The sequence below is a fragment of the Peromyscus leucopus genome, chromosome 7 (assembly GCF_004664715.2).
Source record: "Peromyscus leucopus breed LL Stock chromosome 7, UCI_PerLeu_2.1, whole genome shotgun sequence".
Lineage (NCBI taxonomy): Eukaryota > Metazoa > Chordata > Mammalia > Rodentia > Cricetidae > Peromyscus > Peromyscus leucopus.
The window spans coordinates 52232898-52249228 of NC_051069.1; the positions used below are offsets into that span (position 1 = coordinate 52232898).

A 16331-nucleotide genomic window follows, 5' to 3' on the forward strand; every position below is an offset into this window, starting at 1 on the left:
TTTATGTAAAGTGAAAAAAAACCTTTTTTATATAATAAATAAATAAATAAAAGGAAAAAATCTCAGTTGTAATACTGGGACCCACATAGTGAAAGGAGAGATCTGATGCTTGCAACCTTCCACACAAACACATGTGCACATGCATACTTAAATGAATGCAAAAACATTAAGTAAAGGATGATTTTCTTATAGTTTCAGGGCCAGCTGCCAAACTAAGATTGTAAATTTTTTTAATGGCAGTTAGAGATTTCAATAGTCACAACTGGTCGACATACACCAGGAAAGAACGTTTTTAAATTTCTACCCTTTCTTTTCTAAGAGGAATAGCTATTTACATGTGCATAACAAAATTGTGTCCTCTTCATTGACGTTAAATCAAGTTTAACAAACTTTAATTATTATAGAAACATGGTAAATCATTCAAATATTCTTCTACTTTAATGAAAACAAACATAATGTTAAATAAATATCAGCTACTAAGTTAACAGGGTAACTGTCACATAGAACCTCAAAATTAATTTATCTTTCTAAATTTTATTTTTGTTGATTTGGATTTTTTGTGTGTACATATGTGTATGCATGTTCATAAGTATGTGGGCACTCACATAGGTATGAATGTGTGTGCAGCTGTGTACAAGTATGTAGGGGACCCCTGAGTTACATGTTGAGTGTCTTCTTCCATCACTTCCTATTTTATTTACTAAGGAAAGTTCTGCTGCTGAAATCAGAGATAGCTGGTTCTATCTAGTTTAGTTAGCTACTTCAAAATGGGGAGGGGGTGAGTTTAATATCCTGTCTCTGCCTCTCAGGTTCTGGGATTACAGACAGCATAGTTAGCACATCTGCTCAGGTTTGTCTGTGGATTCTGGGGATATCAACTCTCATTCTCACATTTGAAGTAAAGAGCTTCTTCCATGGACCCATATCCATAGTCCCTGCACATTGTTTCTAATGTTTACATACTGAGAATTACAAAAGGTTGTCTCATAAGTGATAAGTCTATACCCAAGTGTGAATCAATATAAAATTTTACATACTTTAAAAATACTCAAAAGGGGAAAAGTATACTGAAATATATACTTTTCTAGACCCTACCCATTCATTATTAATTTTTTGCTTTAAGTAAGTTTATTTTGTATGAAATAATTCATTGTCATTTCCACAATGAGAAATATATCTGGGAATTAGCAAGATGATTTATATTTTCTTTCACAGATTCTTTACCTTTCTAAATGAGGTTGTTCAATCTTGCTTCAATATCATTGCTTGTTTTCTCATAGGTACATTTGTTCTATTTAAAACCTCATGCTTTAATTTTGACTGCCTGTGTGTGTCCAAAACCTTGTCTATTTAGTACAGATTTTTCAAGCTGGGAATACAGGTTTCTAATAGATCCCTTAATGAGCTCTCAAATTTTATTTCTATATATTTGATTATTTTCTATTTCAATTAATTGATGACCTACTTAGTAATTAGAATTAATTTGAATACATTTTACAGATCCAGAGAGAAAAAAGTCTGAATAATTCCTCTCACTACAGTAAAAAGCAAAACTACAAATATTATATTGAGGAAGTAAAATATTCAATACTGATACTTCTTGAGTTTAAAGCATGAGGTAAAATACTGTCAATTGCACCATTGGTCACGTGTCCCAAGAATAGATTCACAGTGCCATTTTTTTTTCTTCACTACCTTTTTTCTGTGTTCATCACAAGCATTGCTCAAAGGCAAGCTCATTTTCTCTCTGTACTTGGTTCTATTTATCTTCCAATTAATGTCTTTAAAGTCACAATTATATTCACAAAATATATTGAAAAAAAATTTACACTGTATTTTCATTCCCATCCCTAGGAGAATGAGGCATGGTTTCATAGCCAGTGTAGACTACACAGTGAGTTCCAAACCCGACTGGGATATGAAGTGAAATTCTGCCTGTCCCCCAAAAAATGCCCTTCCACAAACTTAGTTCATTATGAATACAAAAGACATAAGATGTAAGTAAAAAATCTGAGCACTTGTGGGCTGGAAATGCAGGTAAATGATAAAGTGCTTGATTAGTATGCCCTAAGTACTACACTTAATCTCTGTAGCATAAATAAAGAAAAAAATTATGGTCATATTATAAGTCATTTAAACAAAAATATCCTGGGAGTTGGAAAGATGGCTCTAAGGTCAAAGCATCTTCTGCTCTTTCTGTGAAGTGAAGTTCAGTTTTAAACACCCACTTTGAATTGCTCAAAAATGTAAGTCTAGCTTCTGGCTGTCCAGTGCAGTCTTCTGGCCTCTGTAGACACACAAGACAGACACACATACACACTCACACACACACATGCACACACAAATATACACATACATACACACACCACAATAATGAAATAAATCTTAAATCAAAAACAAAACTAATAATAATATAATATTGCTCATTGAGGGTACATTTTTATTCTATAGAAATGAATCAGTGACAAGAAGCACATGTTGATCTTTCCACACCCATATCAGGTGGTTCACAAGTGTCTGTAACACCAGCTCCAGAGGATCAGATATCTTTCTCTGGCCTCTACAGGCACTGCACTTCCCTGCACATAGATACACAGACATAAACATATTTAAAAATAAAGTTCTAAATTAAGAACAATGTTTCAATATTAATCGAATTAGCCTTCCAAATATATATATATATACCTTTTAAATTATAGAAAGTATAGTGAGTTCAATAATAATACTATGACACATTTTACCAAAGAAAGAAAATAAATATCTTATAATATGCAAAAGGACTTGCAACCTCATAATATGAGGAATGTTATTTTTTTATTTTTATTTATTTATTTTATTTATTTATTTATTTATTTATTTATTTATTTATGTATTTATTATGTATATAGAAGAGGGTTTGAGATCTCATTACAGATGGTTGTGATCCACCATGTGGGTGCTGGGAATTGAACTCAGGACCTCTGGATGAGCAGTCAGTGCTCTTAAACTCTGAGCCATCTCTCCAGCCCTGAGGAATGTTAATTTATGCTTGGATACAATACATGCATAAGATTATTAAGAGAATGGTATATATACTTATGATGATTGGTAAAGGCTGAAATATCTAATCAGAAGATATTTGAGTCAAACACTTAGTCACATTTTGTACCTACCTAAAGATAAAAAGCTTCACACATAAATCTTTTATTTCCTCCAGAGTGCTTGTAAAAAAAATATTAAAATGTACTTAAACACAATTCCAGAAAAATTAGATACCAAATTTATACCAACATAAAAATGGTTCTTAATTTTAATGTCACTATGCATTACCAATAGTTAAAAGCAAATGGTCTACTGTTAAACTCAATATAATTACAGACATGGATGCATAAGAAAAACATTACAGCACATTCAGTGCATTCATGAATCAACAAGGGTAGTGTCTGAAAAAAGCATTCATGTTATCTAAACATGTATTTTATACTTTGCTCCCACAGAAACTGAGCCTGACTAGGATTTACATTTCATTAAATGTTTTTATTACAACCTTTTAAGATTCAAAGTCTAATAACCAAGTTTATATCAAGAAATTCACTAGAGATTTATAGGAGTTATGTGTTAGTACTTTCCTCATTGTTGCGACTAAATATCTAACAAGAAATAATTTTAAGGAGGAAGGTTATTTGGGATTTATTGCTGTGGGATGGTCTGTATGTCAAATGCTCTGATTGGTCAATAAATAAAACACTGAATGGCCAGTGGTCAGGCAGGAAGTATAGGTGGGACTAACAGAGAGGAGAATTGAGAGAACAGGAATGTGGGAGGAGACACCACCAGCTGCCACCATGACAAGCAGCATGTGAAGATGCCTGTAAGCCATGAGCCATGTGGCAAGGTATAGATTTATGTAAATGGATTAATTTAAGCTATAAGAACAGTTAGCAAGAAGCCTGCCATGGCCATACAGTTTGTAAGCAATATAAGAATCTGTGTTTACTTGGTTGGGTCTGAGCGGCTGTGGGACTGGTGGGTGACAAAGATTTGTCCTGACTGTGGGCAAAGCAGGAAAACTCTAGCTACAATTTATTGTTTTAAGGCATAGTCCAACATGGTGGATTTTGTGTGGCAATAGAGGTCACTCACATCTACACATAAATAAGCAGGGAAAGGGGAATGGCAGAGGCCAGAGTGCTTTCTCCTTTCTATTATTTTATTTAGTCTGAGACACGAGCCCCTGGGATAGTATTGTTCAGGGTATATCTTCCGTCCACAGTTAAAAAACCTCCCCATATTCCCTAAAAGGAATATCCAGTGGTGTATCCAGAATTTCCAAATGCAGTCAAGTTGACAATAAAATGTATTCGTGAAGGTGATACAATGTCTTACACCTTGTGCAAATAGTACTTTTCAATGAATCAATCATCAGATACACATAATCAACTCCAAATATATCAACACAATCTTTCCCCTTGATTATCATGACTCCGATTTTTTGTGTCTTCTATAACTTTATATCAGAATAAAACACTTACATTTGAGGCCACATAGATAATTTCATCTTCTACAGTTAAATTTTTTTTTCTAATTTATCATACAAGAAGTAACCAATTTTCATATTAGAAAAACAAATGTTGGAACAGGCTTTTACATGTATGGAGGCACAAGATTTAGTCAACCAGAGAAATGAAATCTAGTTTAACCATTAAAAAATTATTGCTAAGCCGAGATGACATATGTTTCTGTGTATCTATCATTATACTGAGATATAACAGTTCCATTTTCTTTTCCCTCTGGAAACTGAAAGAGATGCCATTCAAAGTATGTGTTCACGGTGTGACGATGGTAGACCTCTATTCTTTGTTCCCAGATATTCTGTATGTCAGACATGCTTTTAATAAACGGTACTAATATTTATAGTTTTAATGTATAAGTTCTAAGCAACAGTCAGTATTCTTCAGGGATATAGGCTTTACTGGATTGCCTGTTCCAGTGAATGTCTATTATATAGAGAGATATTGAAAATGGCTATGAAATCCTCAAATAATTTTTAAAAGTCTTCATAAGCATCAATGAATTTGAAATATCTCACAATCATCTCAAACTTCTTTGTTCGCCAACTAATAAAAATCTTATCAATAATAAAATGAAGAGGAAGTCACTTAGCCAATGATTTGTAGCAGTGATACCTTCACAGGTTGCCCATGTCTACTTCTTTCCTTCACAGACCTGTGTCAAAGATAGTCATGGGAGTTTCCCAAGAAAGAGAACACACACACACACACACACACACACACACACACACACACACACACACACACTGGCTAAAAATAGAAACTCTTCTTTACAGTACCTTTCTTGGTAACATGAAAAAAAAAAGAAATTCTGCTTAGAGGATTAAAACCATATGTCAATGGGAACTGAAGATATCGCTCAGTTGTTAAAAGTGCTTGCTGTATTCCAGAGACTTGCTTTCTAGCACTATTGTTGAGCAGCTCACAGTCACCATAGTTTCTGCTCAAGGGGATCTGAAGCCGTCTTCCGGCCTCAGCAGTTACTTGCATACATGTATATATATGCACACAATGCACACATACATGTTAATAAAAATAAAACTGTAGTGGGCTAGAGAAATTGTTCTGTGGTTATACCAGTGTCTCCTCCTCTAGAGGACCTGGGTTAAATTCCCATCACCTACTCGGCAGGTACCAACCCTTGGTAGCTTTGATTCCAAGGGTGTGACACTCTCTTCTGGGCTATATGGGCACTAGGCATGTATGTGATACACTCACACTCTTCAGGCAAAACACCCAAACATAAAATAAACTAGAATTATATTAAAATTAACTCCAGTGTTCAATTTCAAGGAACTAAAATCAAAGCAAAACAGGTGAAAAGTAAAAATAGCAGGCATTTTGGCTCACCAGCAATCCTGTCACTTTGACTTACTCTGGAAACCCAAGGCCAAGGTTCACCACACATCATAGAAGAGCCGCTGTCCTGCCAATAACTTTCTTTAGTGCCTCCTTCATATCCCTGTTCCTCAAACCATAGATAAAGGGATTCATCATTGGAGGAATTACGGAATACATCACTGAAGCCACCGCAATATGCCTGGATGAATCAGTTACCTCTGAGGTAATGTATACACCAAAACCAGTCCCATAGAACAAAGAAACAACTGACAAATGAGACCCACACGTGGAAAAGGCTTTGTATTTTCCTTCTGATGATGGCATTTTCAATACTGTAGACACAATGTGAATATAGGATAAAATTATTCCAAACAGAGGAATGCCAGCAAAAACAGCAGCTGTAACAAATATCAGGATGCTGTTAATGAGGCTGTCAGAACAGGCCAGCTTGATGACTTGTGCAATTTCACAGAAGAAGTGGAGGATTTCCAGGTCAGTGCAGAAGGACAAGTGCAGCACCATCAGACTATGCAACAGACCATTCACAATGCTAATGAATAGAGAGATAAGAACCAGATTAATACAAAAGCAGGGGTTCATGAGTGCTGTGTATCTTAGAGGGTAGCAAATGGCTACATAGCGGTCATAGGCCATTACTCCAAGGAGAAAACACTCAAAGACGGTGCAAACAGCAACAAAGAAGCCCTGGCTGAGGCAGCCTGCATAACTGATCCTCTGATCCTGTGTTTGTATGTTCACCAGCATCTTTGGAACTGTGATACTGACTAAATACAAGTCATTAAAAGACAGATGACAGAGAAATAAGTACATGGGGGTGTGGAGATGGGAGTCAAAATTGATAGCCAACATCATAAGAACGTTTCCAAATATTGTGGTCAGGTACATGCATAGGAAAGTGCCAAAGATGAGGGGCTGCAGCTCTCTATCATCTGTCAGTCCACGAAGAAAAAACTCAGAAGTGACTGATTTGTTTTCAACATCCATGTTATAGGTGAACCTTAAGGAAAAAGAGGGGTAAGAAGTTATTGAAACACATGAACTACAAGCAGCAGTATAAAGTGATATTTATTAGGAAGCCACCTTATACATGCCTTGGTCTTTCCAATGTAGCCATCAGACGTGGAATGTGAGGAAATCAGTTTGAATTCAATGCCATCCAGTTTCTCCCACCTTGTTATGGCTATCTAGTTATTAATATACATTCAAAATATACTGTACAATATCATCACAAAAAATCCATACACATGCCCAAATAAATATTAGGAGACTTTGTATTTGAGAATGGCTTGTTTTTCCTCTGCTCTAAATGAAATTGCAGCTCCCATTACAATAGGATAAGAACAAAAAGACAACAGAGATTAAGTCTCAGTCAAAAGATTCAGGGTAAAGAGTGATGGACTATGTTGATAATAGGAATACAATTGTGTGGAATTGTCTCTACTCATCTTACATATGATGTTCTGACTCACCAGATTGATTATCTCCTAAAACACCATCCTTGTTTTCTACAGATTAGTTGTAGGGTCTGTATTTCTTCTCTAGCTTCAACAAGAATGATAGAAATATCTCACTCATATGTTGCAAATGGAACAACTCTACCTTAGAAATGCAAAGACTACATGAAAGAACATGTTCCTGGTTAAAAATGAATTACTGCTGAACCAAATCCAAGCTATTTTAATATTTGAAGTGCTTTGGAGTAGGTCACAAGCTGAATGCATTGTCTCAATCTCAAGAGACTCAATGTCCATAGCTCTTCATTAAAACACCTGCATGACTATTATTCTAAACCCAGGAGTTTATATCCTTGAAGATCGACACTAACAATAGTGAAGAGTTTTGAACAGTTCTCTGATCCTGGAGACCATATGAACACAGCTGAGTTTCCTCCCACACTTTTGTATTTCATACATAAAATATACCACTGTTTTCATAAACTTCATACATTCCTTGTAACATTCTTTACAAACTAAAAATTCTTTATCATTTCCATGATATATTTTAGCTTGGATCCTATACTATTTTTAATATATATATAAAATTGTAGCTTTCTAAGTTTGCAATTATCATAAAAATTCAAACAAGGTTATTTTCCTTGTGCATCATTTCTGTTGATTGAATCTTAACTTTGTCTTTCTCTGAAGTAGATATCTTGTCTGTTTCTTATGATCACTCCTGTAGTGGGTAGCCATTCCAGCTTGGATCTGGAAGTTCCAACCCCCATTGAGACTCTGGCAACTGTCACGCCTACGAGGCGGGGCGAGGGAGGCGCCGGGGACCCGAGAGCTGGATGGCTAGCGCTCGCGCTGGGCGCTCTTCGGTGCGGCACGCTGACCAGTGCAGATTGACTGTGTAGAGCTCTGGAGAACACCGCTGGACTGCATTACACCTTCCCCAGACCCTGCGACCTACCCATTACTTAATTTGTGAGTTACCCATTAAATAAATATCCTTTTTAACTACGTGGAGTGGCCAAAATAATTTCTCCAATACACTCCTGATAGTAAAACATATTAAATACCATGACCCCACACATTAAATTTGGAAACATCAATTATTTTCACAATTGTTTTGTAATCATCTCTTCTCATAGGAAGAAGACAATGTGTTTAATTTAGGGGTTTTGTTGTTTATTCTCTTTTACAATATCAACTATAAAAGTGCTCTGCTAATATGCAATATGTAAGTGTTCCTACCTAAATGTTTTTAGTAGTAGATCACCATCTATAATATTAAAAGCAATGACAACACTGAGCAAATAATTTTATTCCTTTATTTTGTCATTATTGTATACAACAGCTTTCTTCATGGAAGACAACTGTGAACTAAATTGGGGAAATTGTTTGTCTATTTAGTACTAGAGATTTAAATTAGGATCACACAAAGTCTTCCTCATGAATTTTACCACTGAGTTTCACACACACACACACACACACACACGCACACACGCGCACACACACACACAAAATTGCCCAGGATGCACCTGAAGCAAGTCTAGCTAAGTTTGCTTTCAATACCCAACTTTAGTGCATCATTATACCAAATGGTTATGATTATAGCCCTGCACCATTAAAACTAGCTGAAGTGATCATTAAAAAGCTAAGCCACCAGAATCCATTATAGCTATTATATGTTCATACCTCATCTGATTAGAATTCAAACGTCATTTTATAGGTTTTATAGATTTATTATTGTGGAGAACATTTGCAATAGCCTGGACTATTTGGGAGTTTCTGTGTGGACCTTCTGACCAACAACTTGATTAGATGTAACACATATATGGCACTAGAGATTTCATTTGTTGGCAAGAAGTTCTTTCTTTTCTTCTTTCTTTCTTTTTTTTTGGTTCTTTACATTTTGTAGATATCAGCACTCTTTGAGATTGGTGTGACTGGTGAAAATGTTTCCCATTCCCAGATTGTAATCTGACACTTTGTCCAAGTGATGATGTTCTTTGCTATACAGATTCAGTTTCATGATGTTGTCCCATTTATTAATTGTTTGTCATAGTGCTTGCACTATTGGTGTTATGTTCAGAGAGTCTTTTCCTGTGCTAATGAGTTTAAGATGATTCTCTACTTTCTCTTCTATAAGAGTCACTGTAAGACGAGCCCGGCAGTGGTGGCCGACAGGGACATACAGTCCTGGTAGCAGCCAGCAGAGACATGCAGGCCCAACAGCAGCCCACAGAGGTAGACAAGCCCAGCAGAGACAAGCAGACACAGCTTGGAACAGGGACGCCCTAACCCCAACACCTGGGAAGATGCTATCTCTGGGACAGAACCAGAACGAATCTGAACAATCCATCTGAGGACAACCCAGGGCCCAGCTGCTGATCCTGTGAAACCCAACAACTTGGAGGTGTTGGTGAGACTACCCCACTCAGCTGAAATCCATCTGGGAGAGGATTCAGATGCCTACAGTTTGAATCTGAAGAAACAAGATCAGCTGAGGAGTTGACAAATGAACAAAACGTGACCTGGGAAAACAGAAAAAGCGCTGCCAGCCACCAAACCAGATCACCAGAATCATAAGTATATACTTCACCACTGAGATTAGCTGCCCCTGAAGAAACAGCCCATAGCACAAATTTAACCAAGAACTCCTACTAAACAAGAACTAAAAATTAGAACAAGAGAGGCACTCTCAGACACAGACACCACTGCACTGAGCAGGAAGAGATGAGTAGACGCCAGTCAAAAATACAGGCAAAAACATAAAGACCTATAATGGCAACATCAGAATGTAGTGATTCTACACCTGCAAGACCTGAACATACATGACAGAAGAACAGAAGAAATCAACCCTAAAAATGACTTTAAGAAGATGACAGAGTCAAGTTTCCTAAAGAAGAAATAAAACATTCCCTCAAAGAGGAATCTTTTTAAAGAAGGAAATGAAAAAACTCACTTAAAGAGGAAAATAAAACTTCTTAAAGAGGAAATTAAAACCCATTAAAGAGGAAATGAGGAAATTAAAAACACCATTAAAGAGAAATAAAAAACTCTTAAAGAAGAAGAAAAAAACGAACAAAAAATGGGAAGAAATCAAATCAAAGCCAAGAAAAAGCAATTAACAGATGAAAGAAACAATCCAAAGATCTGAAAAATGAATTTTAGACAATCAGAAAACAACATGCTGAGGGAATGCTGGAAATAGAAATCCTGACTAAACGAACAGGAACTACAGAAACAAGCATAACCAACCGATTGCAAGAGATGGAACAGAGAATCTCTGATTCTGAGACACAATAGAGAAAATAAATTCGTCAGTCAAAGAAAACACTAAAGACAAAAAGTCAAACACAAAACGTCCAGGAAATTTGGACACCATGAAAAGACTAAACCTGAGAAAAATAGGGATAGAAGAAGGAGAAGAACACCAATTCAAAGGCACAGAAAATATATTCAACAAAATCATAGAAAAAAACTTTCCTACCTAAAGAAAGAAATACCTATGAAGGTACAAGAAGCATACAGAACACCGAATAGGCTGGATCCAAAAAAAAAAGTCCGCTTGCCACATAATAATCAAAACACTAAACACACAGAACAAAAGAAAAAATATTAAGAACTGCAAAGGAAAAAGACCAAGTAACATATAAAGGCAAACCATCAGAATAACACCACACTACTCAATAGAGTCTATGAAAGGTTAGAAGATCATGGACAAATCTTATACAGACACTAAGAGACCATGGATGCCAACCCAGATTATTATACCCAGCAAAAACTCTCAATCACCATAGGCAGAGTAAACAAAATATTTCAGGATAAAAACCAGATTAAATCAATACCTGTCCACAAACCCAGCCCTAGAGAAAGCACTAAAAGGAAAATTCAACCCAAAGAAGCTAAACACATCCATGAAAAATCAAGCAATAGATAATCACACACCAACATACACCAAAGAAGGACAACACAACACAACCACAAAAAATAACAGGAATTAACAATAACTGGTCATTAATATCCATCAATATCAATGGTCTCAACTCACCTATAAAAAGACACAGGCTAACAGAATGGATAAGAAAACAGGACCATCCATCTGCTGCATACAAGAAACACACCTTAACTTCAAAGGCAGATACTACCTCGAGAAAGGGCTGGGAAAAGGCTTTCCAAGCAAATGGACCTAAGAAACAAGCTGGTGTAGCTATCCTAATACCTAATAAAAATAGACTTCAAACTAAAATCAATCAAAAGAGATCAGGATGGACATTACATATTTATCACAGGAAAAATCCACCAAGATAAAGTCTGGATTCTAACATTTATGCTCCAAATACAAAGCACCCACATTCATAAAAGAAACCTACTAAAGTTTAAAAACGCACATCAAACCCACCCATTACTAGTGGAGATTTCAACACACACTCTCACCAAAAGACAGATCTACCAGACTGAAACTTAACAAAGAAATAAAGGACCTAACAGATGTTATGACTCAAATGGACTTAATAGAGATCTACAGAACATTCCATCCTAACACAAAAGAATATACCTTCTTCTCAGCACCCCATGGAACCTTCTCAAAAATTGACCACATGCTTGGACACAAACAAATCTCAACAGATACAAAAAAATTTGAAATAACCTCCTGTATTTTATCAGACCACCATGCCTTAAAGTGAGACCTCAACAACAAAAATTATAGAAAACCCACAAACTCATGGAAACTGAATAATGCCCACCTGAAACATCAATGGGTCAAGGAAGAAATAAACAAATTAAAGATTTCCTAGAATTCAATGAAAATGAAAGTTAACAACATACCCAAACTTATGGGATACTATGAAAGCAGTGCTAAGAGGAAAATTCATAGCTCTAAATGCACACATAAAGAAGATGGAGCAATCCCATACCATTGAATTAACAGCACAACTGAAAGCCCTAGAGCAAAAAGAAACAAACTCACCCAGGAGAAATAGATGACAGGAAATAATCACATTGAGGGCCAAAATCAACGAAATAGAAAAACAAGAGAACAATACAAAAAATCAATGAAACAAAGAGTTGATTTTTGAAAAAAATCAACATGATAGTCAAACCCCTAGCCAAATTAACCAAAAGGCAAAGAGAGAGCACCCAAATTAACAAAATCAGAAATGAAAAGGGAGATATAACAACAGACAATGAGGAAATCCAGAGAATCATCAAGAGCATACTTCAAAAACCTGTACTCCACAAAAATGGAAAACCAGGAAGAAATGGACAATTTTCTGGATAAATACCACATACCAAAATTAAATCAAGACCAGAAAACCATTTAAATAGACAATAACCCTAAGAAATAGAAACAGTCATCAAAAAAAAAAAAAACCCAGGACCAGATGTTTCAGGCAGAATTCTACAGATTTCAAAGAGAACTAATACCAATACTCATCAAAGTTTCCACACAAAATAGAAACAGAAGGAACCCTACCAAACCTTTTTATGAGGCTACAATTACCCTGATACCCAAACCACACAAAGATGCAACAAAGAAAGAGAACTACACCAATCTCCCTCATGAACATTGATGCAAAAATGCTCAACAAAATATTGGCAAACTGAATCTAAGAATAAATCAAAAACAATTATCCATTATGACCAAGTAGGATTCATCCCAGGGATGCAAGGATGGTTCAACATATGAAAATCAGTCAATGTAATACACCATATAAACAAAACTGAAAGAAAAAAAACAATATGATCATCTCCTTTGATGCTGAAAAGCCTTTGACAAAATCCAACACCCCTTCATGATAAAGGTCTTAGAAAGATCAGGAATACAAGGAACATTTCTAAACATAATAAAAGCAATTTATAGCAAGCTAACAGCAAACATCAAATTAAATGGAAGAGAAACTCAAAGCGATACACTAAATTCAGGAACAAGAAAAGGCTGTCCACTCTCCCATATTTATTCAATGTAGTACTAGAAGTTCTAGCTAGAGCAATAAGACAGCAAAAGGAGATCAAAGGGATATAAATTGGCAAGGAAGAAGTCAAACTTTCACTATTTGCAGATGATATGATAGTATACATAAGTGACCTCAAAAACTCTACCAGGGAACTCTTACAATGATAAACTCCTTCAGTAAAGTGGCATGATACAAGATCAACTCAAAAAAATCAGTAGCCCTCATATACACAATGATAAAAGGGCTGAGAAAGAAGTCAGAGAAACATCTCCCTTTAAAATAGCCACAAATAATATAAAATACCTTGGGATAACACTAACTCAACAAGTGAAGGACCTTTTTGATAAGAACTTTAAATCTCTAAAGAAAGAAATTGAAGAAGATATCAGAAAATGGAAGGATCTCCCATGCTCATGGATAGGTAGGATTAACATAGTAAAAATGGCAATCTTACCAAAGCAATCTACAGATTCAATGCAATCCCCATCAAAATCCCAACACAATTCTCACAGACTTGGAAAGAAAAATACTCAACTTCATATGAAAAACAAAAGACCCAGGATAGCTAAAAGAATCCTATACGAATAAAGCAACCTTGGAGGCATCACCATCCCTGACCTCAAAATCTACTATAGAGCTATAGTAATAAAAACAGCTTGGACTGGTATAAAACTGACATACGACAAAATGGAATCCAATTGAAGACCCTGACATTAATCCATGCAACATATGAACACCTGGTTTTTTGACAAAGGAGCCAAAACTATACAATGGAAAAAAGAAAGTATCTTCAACAAATGGTGCTGGCATAACTGGATGTCAATATGTAAAAGATTACAAATAGATGCATATCTGTCACCATGCACAAAACTCAAGTCCAAGTGGACAAAGGCTTGAACATAAATCCAGTTACACTAAACTTAATAGAAAGAAAGTAGTAAGCACTCTTGAATGCATTGGCACCGAGACCTTTCCTAAATAAAACACCAACAGCACAGACCCTGAGCACAACAATTAATAAATGGGACCTCTCGAAATTGAGAAGCTTTTGCAGGGCAAAAGACACAGTCAATAAGACAAAAGACAGTCAACAGAATGGAAAAAGATGTTCACCAACCCCAATCTGACAGAGGATTGATCTCCACAGTATATAAAGAACTCAAAAAAACTAGACATCAAAATACTGAACAGTCCAATTAAAAAATGGGCTAAAGAGCTAAACAGAGAATTCACAAAACAAGAATCCCAAATGGTTAAAGACATTTAAAAAATGCTCAACATCCTTAATCATCAGAGAAATGCAAATCAAAATGACTCAGAGATACCACTTACACCTGTCAGAATGGCTATGATCAAAAATACCAATGACAGTCAATGTTGGAGAGGATGTGGAGCAAAAAACACTCCTCCACTGTTAGTGGGAATGTAAAACTTGGACAACCACTGTGGAAATCAGTATGGTGGTTTCTCAGAAAATTAGGGATTGAACTAACTCAAGACCCAGCCATCCCACTCTTGGGCATATACCCAAGGAATGCTGATTCATACCATAAAGACACATGCTCAGCTATGTTCATAGCAGCACTATTTGTAATAGCCAGAACCTGGAAACAACCTAGATGCCCATCAATGGAAGAATGGATGAAAAAAATGTGGTCCATATACACAATGGAGTACTACTCAGCAGAGAAAAACAATGAAGGAATGAAATTTGCAGGCAAATGGATGGAACTAGAAAACATCATCCTGAGTGAGGTAACCCAAACCCAGAAAGACAGTCATGGTATGTACTCACTCATAAGTGGATTCTAGATATAAAATATAAAGAACAATCAGACCAAAACCCATAGAACCATTGAGGCCATATTATATGCATGGAGGTCCCTAGGACAACTGTGGCTTATGATAAATTTCAGTTTTACTCAGTTATTGAAAAAAAATAGCCAAATGAATGGAAACACATGAACTATGAACCAAAGGCTGAGGTGCTCCCCAGCTGGATCAGGCCCTCTGAATAGGTGAGACAGTTGATTGGCTTATCAGTTTGGGATGCATCTGGGCAGTGGGACCAAGTCCTGTGCTCATTGCATGAGTTGGCTGTTTGAAACCTGGAGTTTTGCAGGGACACTTGGCTCAGTCTGGGGGAGGAAGGACTGAGTCTACCAGGTTGATCACAGTCCTCGGGAGAGGATTTGCCCTGGAGGAGGTGGAATGGGGGGTAGGTTGGGGTAAGGGAGGGAATGGGAGAAGGGAGAATAGGGGGACCCGTGGCTGATATGTCGAACTGAATGGTATTGTAAAATAAAATAAAAAAATAATTTAAAAAAAAAAAGAGTCACTGTAACTGGCCTTATGTTGAGTCTTTATTCATTTAGAATGCAATTGTGCAAGGGCATGAATATGGATCTATTTACATTCTTCTACATACAGCTATCAAGTTTGGCCAGGCAGCACAATTTGTTGAAGACACTGTCTTTTTACAGTGTGTATTTTTAGAGTCTTTGTCAAAAATTAGGTGTCCATAGATGTATGGATTTAATGTTTGGATCTTCGAACTTGATTTCATTGACCAAGGTGTCTGCTTTACTATGCTATTTTTTTAACTATAGCTCTGTAGTACAGCTTGAGATCTGGGATATTAATACCTCTTGGCAGTTTCTAGGATTATTTAGAATTATTTTACTATGCTGAATTTTTTGTGTTTCTATATGAAGCTAAAAATTATCCTTCCAATTCTGGGAAGAATTATGTTAAAACTTGATAGAGATTGCATTGAACTTGTAGACTGCTTTTGGTAGGATGATCAATTTTACTATAATCAAGTTTAGTATAATTTTAATCATACTAATTCATAAGCATAGGTCATCTTCCCCACCTTCGTATATCTTCTTCAGTTTCTTTTTTCAATGTCTTAATCTTTTTATTATACAAGTCCTTACTTGCTTGATTAGAGTTACCCCAAAGATATATGATTTGAGACTATGTGAAAAGTACTGTTTCCCTGATTTTTT

At 36.0% G+C, this 16331-nt stretch overlaps 1 protein-coding gene across 1 annotated transcript; it reads right to left on the reverse strand.

The window, feature by feature from the left end:
* Positions 1 to 5957: 5957 nt before the first annotated feature.
* LOC114688277 (olfactory receptor 7G2-like) lies at positions 5958 to 6914 on the reverse strand. Its single transcript, XM_028862895.1, has one exon. The coding sequence runs from the start codon at positions 6894 to 6896 to the stop codon at positions 5958 to 5960; it is 939 nt and encodes a 312-aa protein (XP_028718728.1). The 5' UTR covers positions 6897 to 6914.
* Positions 6915 to 16331: the final 9417 nt, after the last annotated feature.